At 37.2% G+C, this 15,628-nt stretch overlaps 2 protein-coding genes across 4 annotated transcripts; both read left to right on the top strand.

Annotated features, from left to right (window-relative positions):
* Positions 1–813: 813 nt before the first annotated feature.
* LOC103702347 (elongation factor Ts, mitochondrial-like) lies at positions 814–10,517 on the top strand. Of its 3 annotated transcripts, none has more exons than XM_008784734.6 (9): positions 814–957; positions 1,569–1,833; positions 1,931–2,103; positions 3,827–3,916; positions 5,101–5,275; positions 6,309–6,493; positions 7,805–7,930; positions 8,178–8,266; positions 10,229–10,517. In XM_008784734.6, the coding sequence occupies exons 2-9, from the start codon at positions 1,590–1,592 to the stop codon at positions 10,272–10,274; spliced, it is 1,128 nt and encodes a 375-aa protein (XP_008782956.4). In that variant the 5' UTR covers positions 814–957; positions 1,569–1,589; the 3' UTR covers positions 10,275–10,517. The 3 variants fall into 3 exon arrangements, with proteins under 3 accessions (XP_008782956.4, XP_026658507.4, XP_017697091.4); XM_026802706.4 differs by lacking the exon at positions 10,229–10,517 and adding an exon at positions 8,353–9,423 and having other exon boundaries at positions 849–957; XM_017841602.5 differs by having other exon boundaries at positions 889–1,038.
* A 148-nt stretch (positions 10,518–10,665) lies between these two features.
* Positions 10,666–14,664, top strand: LOC103702346 (GPI-anchored protein LLG1). Its single transcript, XM_008784733.6, has 3 exons — positions 10,666–12,656; positions 12,777–12,833; positions 14,214–14,664. Exons 1-3 carry the CDS (start codon positions 12,575–12,577, stop codon positions 14,561–14,563), a joined length of 489 nt encoding a protein of 162 aa, XP_008782955.3. The 5' UTR covers positions 10,666–12,574; the 3' UTR covers positions 14,564–14,664.
* The last annotated feature ends 964 nt before the right edge of the window (positions 14,665–15,628 follow it).

Genomic DNA, 15,628 nt, shown 5'->3' with positions numbered 1-15,628 from the left:
GAAAACATATAATGATGAGCTTTTTTTTTTTTTTTTTGTAACTTCTATAAGTATTGAATTGTGCTTGAAGATGATTCCAGCATGGTTATTCCTTTGAATCCTCTTCTTCTTGATATCCTCTGTCTCTTTACAACTTTGGAATGTTTCATTGAGAATCATATTTTTAAAGAAGCTAATAATCCTGCATATTACTTGGCTTGTAGAGATTCTAAGTACAGCATCCATATTAATGCTGTTGTACATCTTGAGTTAGCTATGTTAATACAATTTGCTTATACGTCATTTTCTAATAAATGGTCTCATTGAGATCACTTAAGCTTTGCACAAAAAGATATCTAAGCGACGACAACTTTGAACTTTTCATCTACCAAATATTGAATTCGAGGCTGCTACGAATAATTGAATATGGCTGATACTATAAAGTGGATCAATTTATCGTTACGTTGCTCCAATGTGTATTTTATTATAAAATTCTTGCAAATTTATACAAAGGAGATAAATATTTTGGTACATTAGAAAAAGGTCCAAAAACTCTTAGCTCAGCAAGCATTATGGCAATTTTCCTTGTGAGTTGCATATTGTTGCTAGTACATGATAGATGATGGATCTTTTTTTAAGCAAGCATGACGCTGCTTGTGACGGTGGAGCCAAAAAGGAAATTATCCGCACTAACATGCCTCTCTTGCTGTACCGTACCAAAGAACTAGTTTTAGAAACGTTTGGTTGGGACTTGGGACCATATCATGTATACTGGGCCGGGAGGCCCTTCGATGTAAATATCCGGGCCAAGGTTGGGCCGGGCTTCGATAGATCGACCCTGAGGTGGGCCCCGGCCCCATCTGATCTGGCCGACGTCGATCTAAAACCCTTGCGCTGGTGCCCTCTCCCTCTCCTCACCGCCACGCGTAGGGTTTCTTTTTTTTTTTGGTTTTTTGGGGACAACGCATTTTCTCCGAGGTTGTTCTTGATCTTGTTTTCCTCTGCTCACTTAAGTTTTCCGATATTTTTCGTATATCAATAGGATAATCTCAAGCGCTGGTACTTGTTCTTCTTCATCCATTTGACAAAGCGTCGAGGTTTCATTCACCGGCTTCCCGTCCGATTTCCGATCATCTCGACGTATCTCTTTCGAGAGCAATTGGTTTTGATGCGTTCTTGCATGATTTTTTTCTGATGCAATCCTTACTCTTCGTAGGTTTTGGGGCATTCTTGGATGATTCTAAGCAAATGCTATCCTTTCCAAAGATCTGGCCGGCTTATTTGTTTTGTTTGTTTTTCGTGGCCTAGATGCCCTTATTTTCTTTGTCGATGATGTTTACATTTTTTTGCGACTTAGGTTGCGTGCTTAAACGTTTTCTTGTTAAAGCTTTAACCCTTGTTCGATCTTCTTACACTTCTTTCTTACTTTCTTTGTTTTTGATTTTTCACGATTTTGTTTTAACGTTGTCTGGTAGAAATAGTGTTGAGGAAATTGGCATATCTACAGAGTATTATACTTCTGTTTTTTTTTTAGAAAAAAAAACGCGAATAAAGTTCTGATATAGCGATTTTCTTGTTATTTTCACCAGAAGTAGTATTAGAGTTTTAGCATGGCTCGCTCCTGGGTCGCCAAAGTATCAAGAGAGTTGCTGCACAAGGAACTGGGCACTTACCGTCAGCCTCGACATGGAGAATTTGGCAACCTAAATTGTTTAAGTTCGATGCTTCTTAGAAGGTTTGGCACTGAAGTGTCAGCTTCCGAGCAGATGAATCTTATTAGACAGCTGAGGGAAAAGACGAGCGCGCCCATAAAAGATGTCAAGGCAGCCCTTGTTAGTTGTAATTGGGATATTGGTAGGTTATCTTCTTTCAGCCTTTGGGCCCTTGCTTGCTTACCTAGAATTGCGATGTTTCCATGCGCCGTACTTTACTTGTTAGTGAATTTATGCAGAGGCTGCACACAAGGACCTGAGAAAGAGAGGCGTGGTGCTTGCATCGAAGAAGTCCTCACGGACTGCTGCTGAGGGTTTGCTTGCAGTGGCACAAAATGACAATGGGGCTGTTGCAGTTGAACTTAACTGCGAGACTGATTTTGTTGCAAGGAATGACATATTTCAATACCTGGTTAGTATCATGCTTCTGTAAAAAAAAATTAGCCTAGTATACATACAATTCAATTGTGAAAACCTTGAACGCGATTCATTTTTGTATTCTTTTTCTTCTGTTCCATATTTAAAGTGTCTCCTTGTTGGATGATACCAGCTGAGTTCTAGATATGGGTTACATTTGATATATCAACAAATGTTGAAGCTGGAATATCATACCTAAAAATACTTGGTGGTTCTTAGTGTTTGCTTTGGAACTTTAATGTCATTGTTATTGAATTTAATCTAAGATTTAAAAGCTAACGCGAATGCCATAATATCTCTGCTTGGCTCTCAATAGCTGTGGCCCCTGCAGATCCCGGAAGTATCTGATTTCAGCAGAAATAAGTGAATTAACTTGTGGTTTCATTCATGGTCAGATAACTGTAATCATAATCATTAAAGCTTCATCTCAATTATTTGGATCTGCTTTATGAGTTCTTATTTTCCAATTATTCTTCCTTAGGGCTGCCATTTGATGTTATTGCAAGAATTTTCGTACTTTTCTCGCTAATTTCATTCATGTTATGTTGGGTCTTCCCCTTATCTTCTATATCTCGTGACAAGGATTAAAAGCCTCTGCTAATCAGAGACTCTTCAGTTCTTTGGTTTGATGCCCGTAATGATAAAGATCTGTCTTTTGTTTGTATGCCATTAAATAAAACAGCAAAGATAATAGTAAAGAAATATCCCTACTTGAGCCTTGAGGGTTGTGCATGGTTTTTTTTACCTCAATATATTGAAATAACAAAAAAAAATAAGAATATAATTTCATGAATCTCCTAACATATTAATATTTATAGTCAGTAAGAATCTATTCATCCAAATATTTTATTAAACAGTCTACATTAAATTGCCCTGTTTTTATGTAAAAAAAATGGTTCAAGTGCTATCCAAGTAGCTTCAACACTATGCTTACAAACTCTTGTCTTGTTATTGAATAAATCAATGGAACACATAATGCACGATTTTTAAAGGTTCATCTACTTGGCACCATGTCGACGGAGTTGATCTTGGCATAGTTGTTACAATTAAATAATTTTTTTAATCTCTTGATCTTCATCTAAGATCATGTGTTCTATGCACAGAATTTTACTAGTGAACCTTAACCTTGTACCATTCATATCATTTCCATTTGATACAAACTACACTTTCAATATAGTTATGAACACTAAGTGGAGAAAGAAAACCAATTATCGGCTGTTAATGCATCATTATCGGCTTATTTTCTATTTTCTTTCTCTTGTTTTTTGTTTTTCAGTTTTTACCATGTAATTTGTGGGAGCTCTTCAAATATATTATTGATATTGAGATGCATTGAGTGTTTATTGACATTTAGGTGCACTGACTGTAGGACCTGAATGACATGCCAATCTGTCATGAAAACAGAAGTCCAACCATGAACTAGCCATGGATGTTCATTTGAACTTATACAATAATTATACACACCCAGCGTGATATGAGCACTTAAATTATCATGAAACCAATTAAGACTTTAACGATGTTAAGAAATTGTCAGCCTTATGAAGATTAGTTGGCGGTTGTCTGATGGATGTTCTTTGAAGTTCAATGGGCCTATCTTACAATTCTACTCATGCTTTCTTTCCACCTTTCTTGTCTTGATATCTTTATTTATGCAAAGGAGGGTTTTGCTTCTCAGCTATTTAGTTTTGCTCAGGCATCGCCAACCATCTTCTTTGCAGGCTTCGTCTTTGGCAAGGGTAGCCTTATCAGTTGAAAGCCCTGTGCAGCAAATTCAAGCAGCTTTTCCTTTTGGCCCTGAGTACTTGGAGGTACAAATATAAATAAGGTTATTTTTGCAATCATGTTTAATTCACGATGCAGGGTTTACTAAGCAAATAGATTCAAAAATTTTACAACCATACGAAATTTTGTTTCTTCCCTCTAATTCCATGCCAGGCAATTATCTTCTCTACCCCATATTCTTTTTATCATCATTATCTTATGTTACTAGCTATTCTTAAAGGATCTAATATGCAACGTGAATACAATATTGTCTTATCAACCGTTACTTGCATCCAGAGTACAAATTTAGGCACCTCTATCTTTTGCCTCACATATATTCGGTCATTTTATGCATATTTTATTCTTTCTTCTATATCACATAATTTACCATTCTATTACTAGTAAAAAAGCATGATCATTGCATGACCTGACCTGTACAACCTTCATAAAACTAGGCACTGCATAAATAGTTTTGTTTTTCCAGATTACTTTTTGATTTTCTGGTGGACACTGAAATTGCAGCAAACAAATTGGTTTATAGGTCTTAAAGGATTGTTTTGATCTACGATGTAAAACTGGATGCTCAATTGAAATTGCAAGAAAAGTAATGAACATGTTATTTTGTACATATAATATAAATTTAAATTTGGATAACTTATCAAAACTTTTAGCCTTGTAGAATATTTAGAGGAGTAATAACATTTATATCCATCCATGTATAACAAATATTAACAATGCACATGCAGTGACTAATAGGATGCCTAAAAAAGAATTCTTTATTGCTATTTTTGTTTTCCGTATTTCATTTGAAGATAAAGCTAGATTCTTGTCATTTAACTAATTAGCTATAATAGAAGGTTCACTTTGATTTGCAGACTGTATCTAATTGAAGTGATTTTGTTGTAACATCCAATGCAACACCTGAAGCCTTTTTGGCTTTAATGAAAATCTAATTGTAAGATCTGAATTGTAAATCCTACGGTCTTAAAAGTAGTGGTTTCTACTCTTATTGCATATTCTATCCATATTAGTTCAATTAAATCCTATAAGTTAATTCCAAGGTCTAGTGATTAGAAATCTTCCATATGAATCATCATATGATGGGATTGTTGGGAAGGAACTTTCAGAACAATGAATCACTATCTTACACCCAATCATAATTTTATGGTAATCAATATGTATATCTTAGTGCCCATGATAACATTTTTAACAAACTCTATTTATTTTGCAGAACATGAAGATTAATGCAGATCATCCAAAACTTTGTGGAGAAATAACAGTCCAAAATGCAGTTACAGAAGTTGCTGCCATGGTCGGGGAGAATGTAAAGCTCAGAAGAGGTTTTGCAATGTCCAGATCTTCACATGGTGTTATCTCCTCTTACCTTCATACGAGTCCCCAACTAGGTACTCCAGTTGTAAAATGCTTTTCATAGGCCTGGCTGGTTGATGTGGGAATTATTTTTTATATGGATGGAATTGGCATATGCATTGAAAGGAAAGCTTTAAGGTCTCTAGTTTAGCTGAAAATTGAACTATATCAGGAATCCATTGCCCATTATCTGCCCTCTAAATTTTCAACTATGGAGACAGCTCTCAGAATATAATCGGTGGTTGACTTATTCAGTAGCGAGAATTTTCTAATTTATTACCCTTTTGTTCTAAAGATGCGTTGTGTTTGAGATTGTTAACAAAATCAAATATATGGACAAGGAAGGCAAATAATTTACTGACTCTGTGAGATCAGTTGGTTCTGGTACATGGAGGTAACATTTGTTGGCAATGTCATCTGTTCGGGTTTAAAAAAAAATGAAGCAAAGCAGAAGCGAAAGATTTGAGAACAGCTACATGAATTCTTTCAAGTCTCAACAAATATTTTATGGAAGGTAATCAGAACATGTGTTTTCTTGGCCAAAATAAAATGGCAAGCCATGTGCATACTTATTCATCTAAAGGGCATCAATTTGTGCTGTCGTGCTGAGTGCTGGAAGGGAACAGGATGGAAGTTTGTTGAAATGGGGAATCTTACTGCAGGTCTTGCAATTTTACATTTCTAATAAAATAGTTTTGGGAGCTTATATGAAAAAAAAAGAGTTTATCAGAGGAACAAATAGTTTTCTTTTTTCAGTTTAAAGTACTGCAGGAAATGGGAGTAGAACTGTTATAAGTCCAGTTCAGTGCCATATTTCCAAATTCAAACTCTAAGCATTTGATTCTTTGACTTTCGAAACAGGGCATAAAGAATGCTTACCTATTCTTCAGTCTAATCTGTCATGCTTTACTTTCTGTTGTGCTGTTTCTGATATTTGTCTTTGTATCTCATAAATTTCTGGATTTATTCTTTACGAGTTGTGTCTTTTAATGTATTTGAATTCTAAAACAGCTTGAAAGGTACCCTTACAAAAGTTATCATTGATACACTAATTTATTCCTGTTCCAGGATTGGGCCGAATTGCTGGATTGGTTACTTTAGAGGTAGAAGATGAAAATGCTCCATTGGATGCTCTTCAGCGTGTTGGTTCATCACTGGCAATGCACATAGTGGCATCGAAACCCTTGTTCTTATCGAAGGAATTTGTTTCTTCCGAAGCAATAGAAAGTGAGCGTGACGTACTTAAATCTCAGGTAATTCATAATCAGGCATTTATGGTATATAAATCAAAAGAAAGTTGTATCTTCTTATTGCCTGTACATCTTATTCTGGAGAATTTTTAGGTCCTGGATACTGTCAACAAGTTTATATTGAATCTGGAAGTTATATTCAATTATTTGTGAGGCTACAAATCATCTAAACTACTTTTACTGATGATTGCTATGGTAGTTAAAGAAAAGCTCTAGATTTCTCCAAACTGATAGGGCCTAAAGGAAAATCGTTATTAATAGATGTTAAACTATGTCGCATCCAATTTGAAAATTTCATGCATTTTGTTGTGACCTATATTTGACTCATTTTATTCCTGTTAAATTGGTGGTCTTCCTTTTGCTCAGTTTTTAGCAATAAATTAACCCTTTCTGGCTCTTTATTTTTCTGTTGTACCTTCAGATTTCTAAATGATTATCACATACCAAAAAAAGCCTTTTGCCTTGAATTGTTGATTTTAGAACCAAAGGAAATTAAAACAGAAAGGTTCGTAGGGTTGTCAAACCTTGTTAAGCTGTTGATTCTTCTTCGTCTTCTTCTTCTTTATACCAAGGATGCATCTGGTTGCATGTCGGACTGGTCATGTGGATTAGCTGATTTTGTTCTATAGTCAAACTATTTGGCTTTCCAATGTTTTCCAAATTATAGAAAGGTAAAATATCACAGAATACCTTCAATGTGGACTTTGATATGCCTTTCAAGAATTTGCATGTCAATTTTGGATGAGCGAGGGACTAATGTATGCAATCAAAACTTTTTCATATTCAACAGGATAAGTAGACATTCTTAGGACAAGTTTTTTCTTGATTGCGCAAATCTTACTTGGATCGTTTGGAAATTTACATGAATAATGACTCTTACATAGATGGAGAAGGCTGTTTGTTATGGTTTTGATTTTAGTTGTATCTGGGCTTCTAGCCAGATTCTTCTAAGAGCACCTACAGCGTTTTTAAAATGAGGAACTTTTTTTTGGCATTATTTGTTATATCTGTAACAATAACCAGCCGGGCTTCTCCGATCTAGTCAGAGTCAGATTTACTGATTCTGTGTTACTATTAAACCGCTTCCTAGGCATTATGCTCTATCATGTATTAGCACCATTTATCAAGGGAAAGGAAGTTTATGCATGCAATGACAATGAAGCAGCGGTAGTACGCTCACCTTTCAACCAAGCATAGGGGCCCTCCATCTTGAAACGCACCCCCGCCCTGCAGGGTATCTGCAGGCAGTTAAAACATGTATGGTCTTATCTTCTCTAAACTTTTGTCCCTTTTTTTAAAATTCTTCTGTATCAGGCAGAAAGTTCAGGGAAGTCTCAGATGGCCATTGAAAAGATGGTGGAAGGTCGTATGAGGAAGTACTTTGAAGAAGTAGTGTTATTGGAGCAAAAGTTTGTTATGAATGATAGTGTTCATGTCAAGGTTTGTCTGATATCTTCTTTTCCATGGTTGTGTTTTTTTATATTATTATTTCATATTATTGAGTTGTACGATGACTCATCATTGCTTTTACTCTTTATTTACCCAAGGGCTAGGCAACCTATGTAGTTCATTTTATCATCTTTTGACCCTGATTCAACTCAGGCTTCATTGTATTTACTTGTTATATGGTATGCTATGTGTAAATTCTATTTTGGGTATGAACATTTGATGGTTGTGATATTTGCAGTCACTGCTGAATGATTTATCAAAAGAAGTGGGCTCATCTGTAAAGATTGGCAATTTCCTCAGAATTGAAGTTGGAGAAGGAATTCAGAGGTAAATATCATGTTGAATTTGGTTTATGACATCTTAAGTCAACAATTACAGTAGGCTGATCGCTGATGATTATTACTACGATGCAGCTGAAAATATTCTACGGCTTTATCTTTGAATTTATTACACCCCCCTCCCTCACTGTAATCGAAGCATTCACTTACGGAACAAGTACATTGTCGGAAGTATAACATGCTGACAGATATGACAGGATTAAACCACAAAATGGAAATGAGATGCGAATATTTTGTAAAGGCTTTATCCCTTTTATAGCAACTTCAAATACTTTGTCACCAGATTTCTCAAGTGCTTTATAATCTTTTTTGGGGACTTCTCTAAATTCGATCCAAGGTTGACGGCTACTTCTAAGGTTCTAGCCTTCTAGGTATTAATAGAAATTGTTACTTCTAATGTGAACTTACCCCAACATGGTGATCTTTCCACCCTCTTGCACCCCCATTATTGCTCTGTACTTCAATTTACAGAAGATTATTATTTATATGATTTCTGATTAGGCCTTATAGCATGAAAGACTGGTAGAATGAGAATATTGCTAAGGAGGGGGCTCAATGTACCATCATATTGGAAGTGCCTCATATCTCTTTTTTTTATTGAATTCGTAAATAAATATGTGAATTTGTAAATTTGAACTTTCCTGAAGTGGCTTCACTTCCTCTTTCAATAGTGATAAATGAAACAGCCCTTTTGCAAAATTTGGGTTGACTTCATTCCTGTTTAGGTATTATGCTTAAGGATTAGCCCATTAAGATTATGGTGGCTTTTCCTTAGAAGATAAATATGCTTTCTACTGATTCTTTCAGGGTTGCCTGAATACGTGTTTGATGGTTCCCATGACATAGTACTCGAGTTCTAGATTGCTATAGCAATGGGTGCCATTGGATGTTTATGATGTTTATGAGATATGACTTAACACATTTGCGCCCCATATTGGCCTGTGAATTAAAGGATTTGAAGCATGGTCCATTAACAATCCCCCAGAAAGGCAAGCATAATTGTTTTGGCAATATTTCAAGATGAAGTATCATGCTAGTTGACACTTATTTGGATGTCCGTCTTGTATTTCAGAAGGCTGTAGAGTTTGAATTTATGGATTTGGTATTTGAATCTCTACTGGGCTTGGAAAGCTGTTAGAATTTAAAAATAAAACCTTATCTATTGTTCCTTCTTTTTTTTGTTGAAAACGGGCATTTCATACAACACGGATACGAATACACCCAATAGAGTCAGAAAACAAAAGGCCCCTTATCTATTGTTCCTTCTTCACCATTAGGGATTTGCTTAATTGTCTAAGAAATAATAATGGAGTGGTTTTTCTGAGTCTACTGGTCTTATCCAGAGTTTGAATCTTGAGTTGTATTCAGTTGATGAAGTTAGGTTTGAATTACAGGTCGTTTATAATTTTATTCGATCTGATTTCTATTTCGTCATGAAACTCTTTTCACCATGCTGTAGATATTTAATACTCGGTGTCATTATATTTAGTTCCTCGTCATGGGGTGTGACATATGTTCTACCCTTGTAATTCTACTAATACACAGTTTAAAAAAAGATTCTTTACAAGCATATATTTGATTTGTACCTCTAGCATTCCAAATATGTAATTTATGTGTGGGTGTGTCTTCTGAACTTCTGTTTCAGCTTGATGGTATTCTAGTTTAGGACTGGGAATGGGGGTTATGTTAGATAAAAACTAAGATAGTCATGCTTGGGAGCAGTTACCTCCATTGGGTTGTGTTCAGGGATTACAGTAGGAATATGCACCTACTATTGCTTGATTGCTAGTTTTATACATAACAAGGCACTTGAGACAGCACTGCTATGTGTTATTTATTTATTTATTATTTAAGCTGGTGCGGTTGGATTTGCACTCTCCATTTGGTAATGTTATGCATAACTAGCTCCTGAATGTATGGTTGATCACTAAAGATGTGGCGTAACATCCAGGCTTGAAGCTTCTGAGGCACCAGATTCTGTGGCTCAAGCTGCATAATATCCTATCATAATGGTGATAGGAACTGCAATTACACCAGGAGGAAAAGATCGTGATCTCAACTTCCCCTTATCCGCCTCATTAAAAAGTCTTCTTTATGTGGAAGATTGATATAATTTTTATGACATGGTTGTTTCTAAATTGTTCCTGTAAGTTTGCCTTTTTTTAAAACAAAATGATTGCTGATATCACTTAAATTAGAATAATTTCATCTAATTTATTATTGGGTATTGGTTTTCTTAATGGAATAGAATGACTAATGAATTTCTGATAGTTATAAACATATTTGTAATATCAGCATGGCATGTTAGCGATAGAAAGGGATCACACCTTTGTATGCTTCTCTTTTGGTTTCTACATCTGACAAGTTAACTCTGCGTCATCCTTTGCGGGATGCAGTCCACAAGTATTTCAGAGACAGTCCTTTGTTTAAGATTAGAGACATGATTCCTTTCCAGATGCTCAATTGGTATCATGTTCAGTAAAGGGAGCCTAAAAGGTGCATGCTCTTAAGCTCATTGGTAGTTTATTCAACATTATTGTTTTAAACATACAGCATTTCGTTTATCCTTCAATATCGTGCACAATACGTTTGGATCTCATTGTTGGCTGGACTTTCTGATATGTTCTGGATTACAAGCCACATGATTTTTGATGATATAAAGTAGATTTTAGAACCAAAAAAAGGGCTTACTTGTGTCCTTAATTCTGTTTTTCAATATATTGAGTTTAGCAAAAGACTTGGAGTCAATAGTGCTGGGCAAAGTATATTATCTATAAAGGGTAAAAGGTCAAAGGAGCATCTTAGTGTGTAAAATATTGCTTACCTCGAGTAACCAATTTGTCCATCCTATAATTGGATACATTTGGTTTCAGTAACCAGTCTGCCAAGTCTAGATCGCTACGCTACCGTGGGCCATCTTTTGAGTGTCACCCAGGCGCGCATCCGGTAATGATATCTGTTTCACATTTTGAAGTCCACTCATTTTAACAGCTAAGCGAGCTTCAAATTTTGGATCTCAAGCTTCCTCTACTAGGTTTGAAAAATCCTTTCCTAATCTCGGCCGGTGATTAGGACAAAGACTTTTTGAATGCAATACCCTTGATAATTTTAAATTGCCACCAGAATCTTCCTTTGCTCAATATGACGTAATTTTATGGAGGAAACGGTGGTTTTGAAGGGTGACAGCAATGGTCGAATATCAGCTTTGCAAACGGAGGTATATGCTTTTCTGATCGTGTGCCGTCGTATCATTCATTGTCCGCTTTCTCAATTATCGATAGTTTTTTTTCCCTAAACATAAAGAGTGGCTACCATACTATTCATACGTCGCGGATTGAATACGTCGAGGATCCATCAAAAACATTTAGACGAGAGGAGGGGAACCTCTCAAGTAAATAGGCCCCACGCGTCTTTAAATATACCAATGATCTAATAAATGAGTACGGTACGTTCGTCCTCTGATGGCGTTACGTGGCTCGGTACCACTTCCTGATGCTCCACGCGGCTATCCTACCAACCCGAGCGTATACGTCTGACAGTCGAACGCGCGAATATGGGACCGGCTGATATTTCGGCGGCTCACGGGCTCGAGCGAGTGGTGGTTTCCGGCGCCCTCGCCGGAGGCGAAGATCCAAAAAATCCACGGCCTCCATTAAAGGCTTTAAGATGGCTTCACAGATCCGGTGGCCTCCATGAATGACCTGAAACATGGCGCGGATGTCGTCGCCGAGGAAGGAGAAGGGGGAGGGGGATTGAAGGGAAGTGACGGATTTGAGGATGTTGGAAACCAATGTATCAATCATCGTCGACGACGAAGAGGCCGGCAGGAACGAGGAAGGAGGGAGCCTCGAATTGGCACACACGTGGCACCCCTTAACATTACTTGAGGAAAGGAGACCCTGCTCCCGGCGCACCTCTCTAATCTCTCATTCTCTTTCGCCACGATGCTTCTTTGGAAAAAAAAAAAAAAAAAAAAAGATAGGGAAATTTATGACCGGATTGTACTCCTTTCTGTATAATTTCAAGGCTTGTTTCATTTTTAGCTTTTATTATTGGGCAGACGTGAAAAAACGGTCATGAATGCATTTAAGCTGAGTTGACTCGTTCCGTTTATGCCGGCGCTTGCTCGTTTCCCCTCCTCTTCTCCTCCGCTTTCTCCTCCCACCCTCTCATCCCCTTTGGTTACGAGATTGGAAGTAGAGGGGGATGAGAAACTTTTAGAATGGTACAAAAAGTTTCTTGCTTTTTGATTTTTATTTTTTCTTTCAATCTTTAGATAGATTGGCGGCCAAGAGAGATGGCCTCAAACCAGAGCATCTTGGTGCCAGTGGTTATGTTCCACCTCTTGGCTGTATTCTCTACTGTCACCGCCATTGCAGGTTCTTATCCACCAATCTTCTTTCCCTTGTTGTTGATTTTTTTATGGATTTTTTAAACAATTTATGGCTTGATTTCTTTTTTCTGAATTAATTTTTCTATTTGGAGTTAAAACAATTCAGGGGATGTGCTCCAATCTCACGGAACCACCGGCCGCAATCTCTTGCAGGCCAAAAAGAGTATGCCCCCTCTCCTTTCTATCTTGTAACTTATGAATGAATATTAAGCATTAATGAAGTTCTCCCTTTTTTTTCTTTAAATGTATTTAACTTGGTTTGAAAAGTATTACAAGGAGGACAACTCATATCTTTCAGTCTTTCCTTCTTTCTTATCTTTTTTGCTTTTTGTTTTTATGACTGGTTTAGACTTTACAATGGAGAGTTGGTGGAGGAATTGGTGACAAGTTATGAGATTGTAAGAATTTTGAGGCGAATTGGAAAGATAGTGAATGCTTTGCGATTAATTTTATGACATGAATGATGTGGGACGACCGTTCTATGTGACCCCATGCATGGCAGACAATTCGATACCTATTTCAAGGTAATTCCCATGTAGGGCATGAATGTAAACAACATCCATGTCTCAAACGTTAAGGCTCATGCGTGCTTGTTGATACATTTTGGAGGACATCTGCAATATAGCCCTCAGGTAGTTGAAGTCCACCTCTTGGATTTATGGAAAATTTTATGTACGGGCCTTGATTTTGAAGACAATTGTATGCTCAAGCCTTGACCCTACCATGAGGTATGCACTATAAATATGAATGGAAGAAGGACACCCATATAGATAAATAGGGGCTTATCCTAAAAGTCATACCCCTCTGTTTAGCAACTAAATATTCTACATTCAATTTTTGGATAGTGAATCCAAAAAAAAGTCTAAACCTAGATAACTATAGTGGACGAGGTCTCTTACTTTATCTATAAAGAAAAAAGAAAAGACTACATGTTATGTGCAGGGATGAAAATGCTGCATTGAGGTTAAGTAGCAACGACCAGGATTCGAGTCCCACCCTCACCTTGATTCTGGCTGGAGCTTCTCTCATTCTAATTCTAAAGAAAAGGGGAAAAAAGAACTGTTTGTATGGATTACATGTGAAATGCAAAATGTGTAAAAACTATATATATCAAATGGCAATCAAACAAAGAAGCGAGTACTAAGTTTCCGTCATTGAGCTCGCCATATGATAAAAAGAATCATGAAAAGGTCTATATTTTCCCTGTCATGGTATAGAAAATGCTAGAACTCTATAACTGCAATGCAAATACTGTGAGAATGAATCCCATCAGGAACCAAGAAAAAACAGTAGAGCTTGGTTCGCATTATATGCCTTAATAATCAGTAGGTCGAACAGGACTATAAGAACAGAATTTATTTACCCTTTTCTTTTAAGTTGAAAGAGGTACTCTATTTATTTACTCTTGTTCTAGATACTTGTGAAGTAACTTTGAGCATGTATTCCTGAAAACAAACGCCTGTATACTGAGTAATAATCCACGTTAAAGCTCTGTGCAGAAAGTAAAGATAAATGTTAATTCAGTGATTCCTCTTTCTGCCAGAATGCGAGATAGACTTCGAGTCTATGAACTACACTGTCATCACGAGCCAATGCAAGGGACCGCAGTACGACGCCAAACTCTGCTGCTCGGCTTTGAAGGAATTTGCATGCCCGCATGCAGAGTCTTTGAATGATCTCAACAGTGACTGCGCATCAACCATGTTCAGCTACATAAACCTCTACGGGAAGTACCCGCCAGGCTTGTTCGCCCATGAATGCAGAGAAGGGAAGGAAGGGCTTGTCTGCCCCGCGGAGCCTCCGAAGTCTGATGATGCTAATCACATCGGCCAGGGCTTCTTTCATCTCATACTCCTCGTATCCGGGTTGTTCTTAGCCTTCCTCTTCAACTGAATGCTTTCTGGCAGCTGCAAGCGGCTGCAATGTTGTTAATCGATGATAGGCGATATGTATTCGAAGTAAATGGTTTGGTGGTGAAGCATATCCTCGCATTCCTCCAAAGATCATTCTGTGTCTGCCGGAGTCTGTATTGATATTAACTTTTATGTCGACTCTCAGTGAAATGTGATTTTTCAAATATTTATGCGACATGGCGTATTTCCAGTGTACTTTGAGCTTTTAGGAAGCAATTTTGTTTGTTAAGCAAGCATATATGAGATGTAAATTTGGAACAATGGAACGTCATAGAAATCCAGAATGGAAGATCGTGATATCCGTCGCTTCCTTTTTCTGAAACCTGGAGTCAATAAGTATTAGTTTTCTCTGAGCAATTTACTCTAGCACATCATGAATGAAGGTCAGAAAGTTGAAACTGCCTGTTATGAGAAATTCTCCAGGGCCTCAGCCAGGTGGAGGAAGACAACATACCAAGGCTAAAGATTTCCAAGAATCCATCGCCTCACTAGTCACTACTGCCTTATCTGTCACCCAGCCTCGGTGCATCAGAAGTTCACAGGCACCAATATTGTAAAATCTCATTTAAGTTTTACGTGGTTGCATGCAATGGGACTCGAGCTGCGCTCTTCGATAAAATAGCACGAAAGTAGTTCCTTCCATTGCCCGCCGGGGAGCTTGCGGCAATATGCCATGCTTCGAACGTTAAAAAGTCTCGTATCAATGGTTTCGCGGTTAAAGCGTCTTATCTCGCTGCCGGTGAACAAGCCCAGGTATTAGTTGCTGGTAAATGGAGGACGTGTAGAGATTGACATTCGAACCGTCAAAGATATTGAAAAAGACTGATGTGAAACAAACCTCTTTTTTTTTTTTTTTTGTCATTCTTGTACAGCGAGCAATTCTGCAGATCATGTTCTGCTGAGCAAAAGAAGAGTCTGACCACGTAAAAAGCTCGTAAAAGAAAAGAATTGGATATCATCTTTTTAAAAGTAAGTATCAGGATGATCCAGATAATGCAAAGAAATCCATAGTTCTAATTTTTCATTAAAGATAAACTCATGGTTA

The sequence above is a fragment of the Phoenix dactylifera genome, chromosome 11 (assembly GCF_051530095.1).
Source record: "Phoenix dactylifera cultivar Ajwa chromosome 11, Ajwa_hap1_PhDact_Kaust_v1.1, whole genome shotgun sequence".
Classification (NCBI taxonomy): domain Eukaryota; kingdom Viridiplantae; phylum Streptophyta; class Magnoliopsida; order Arecales; family Arecaceae; genus Phoenix; species Phoenix dactylifera.
The sequence above is the reverse complement of the archived record's forward strand: the minus strand, read 5'-3'. Positions and strand labels throughout refer to the sequence as shown.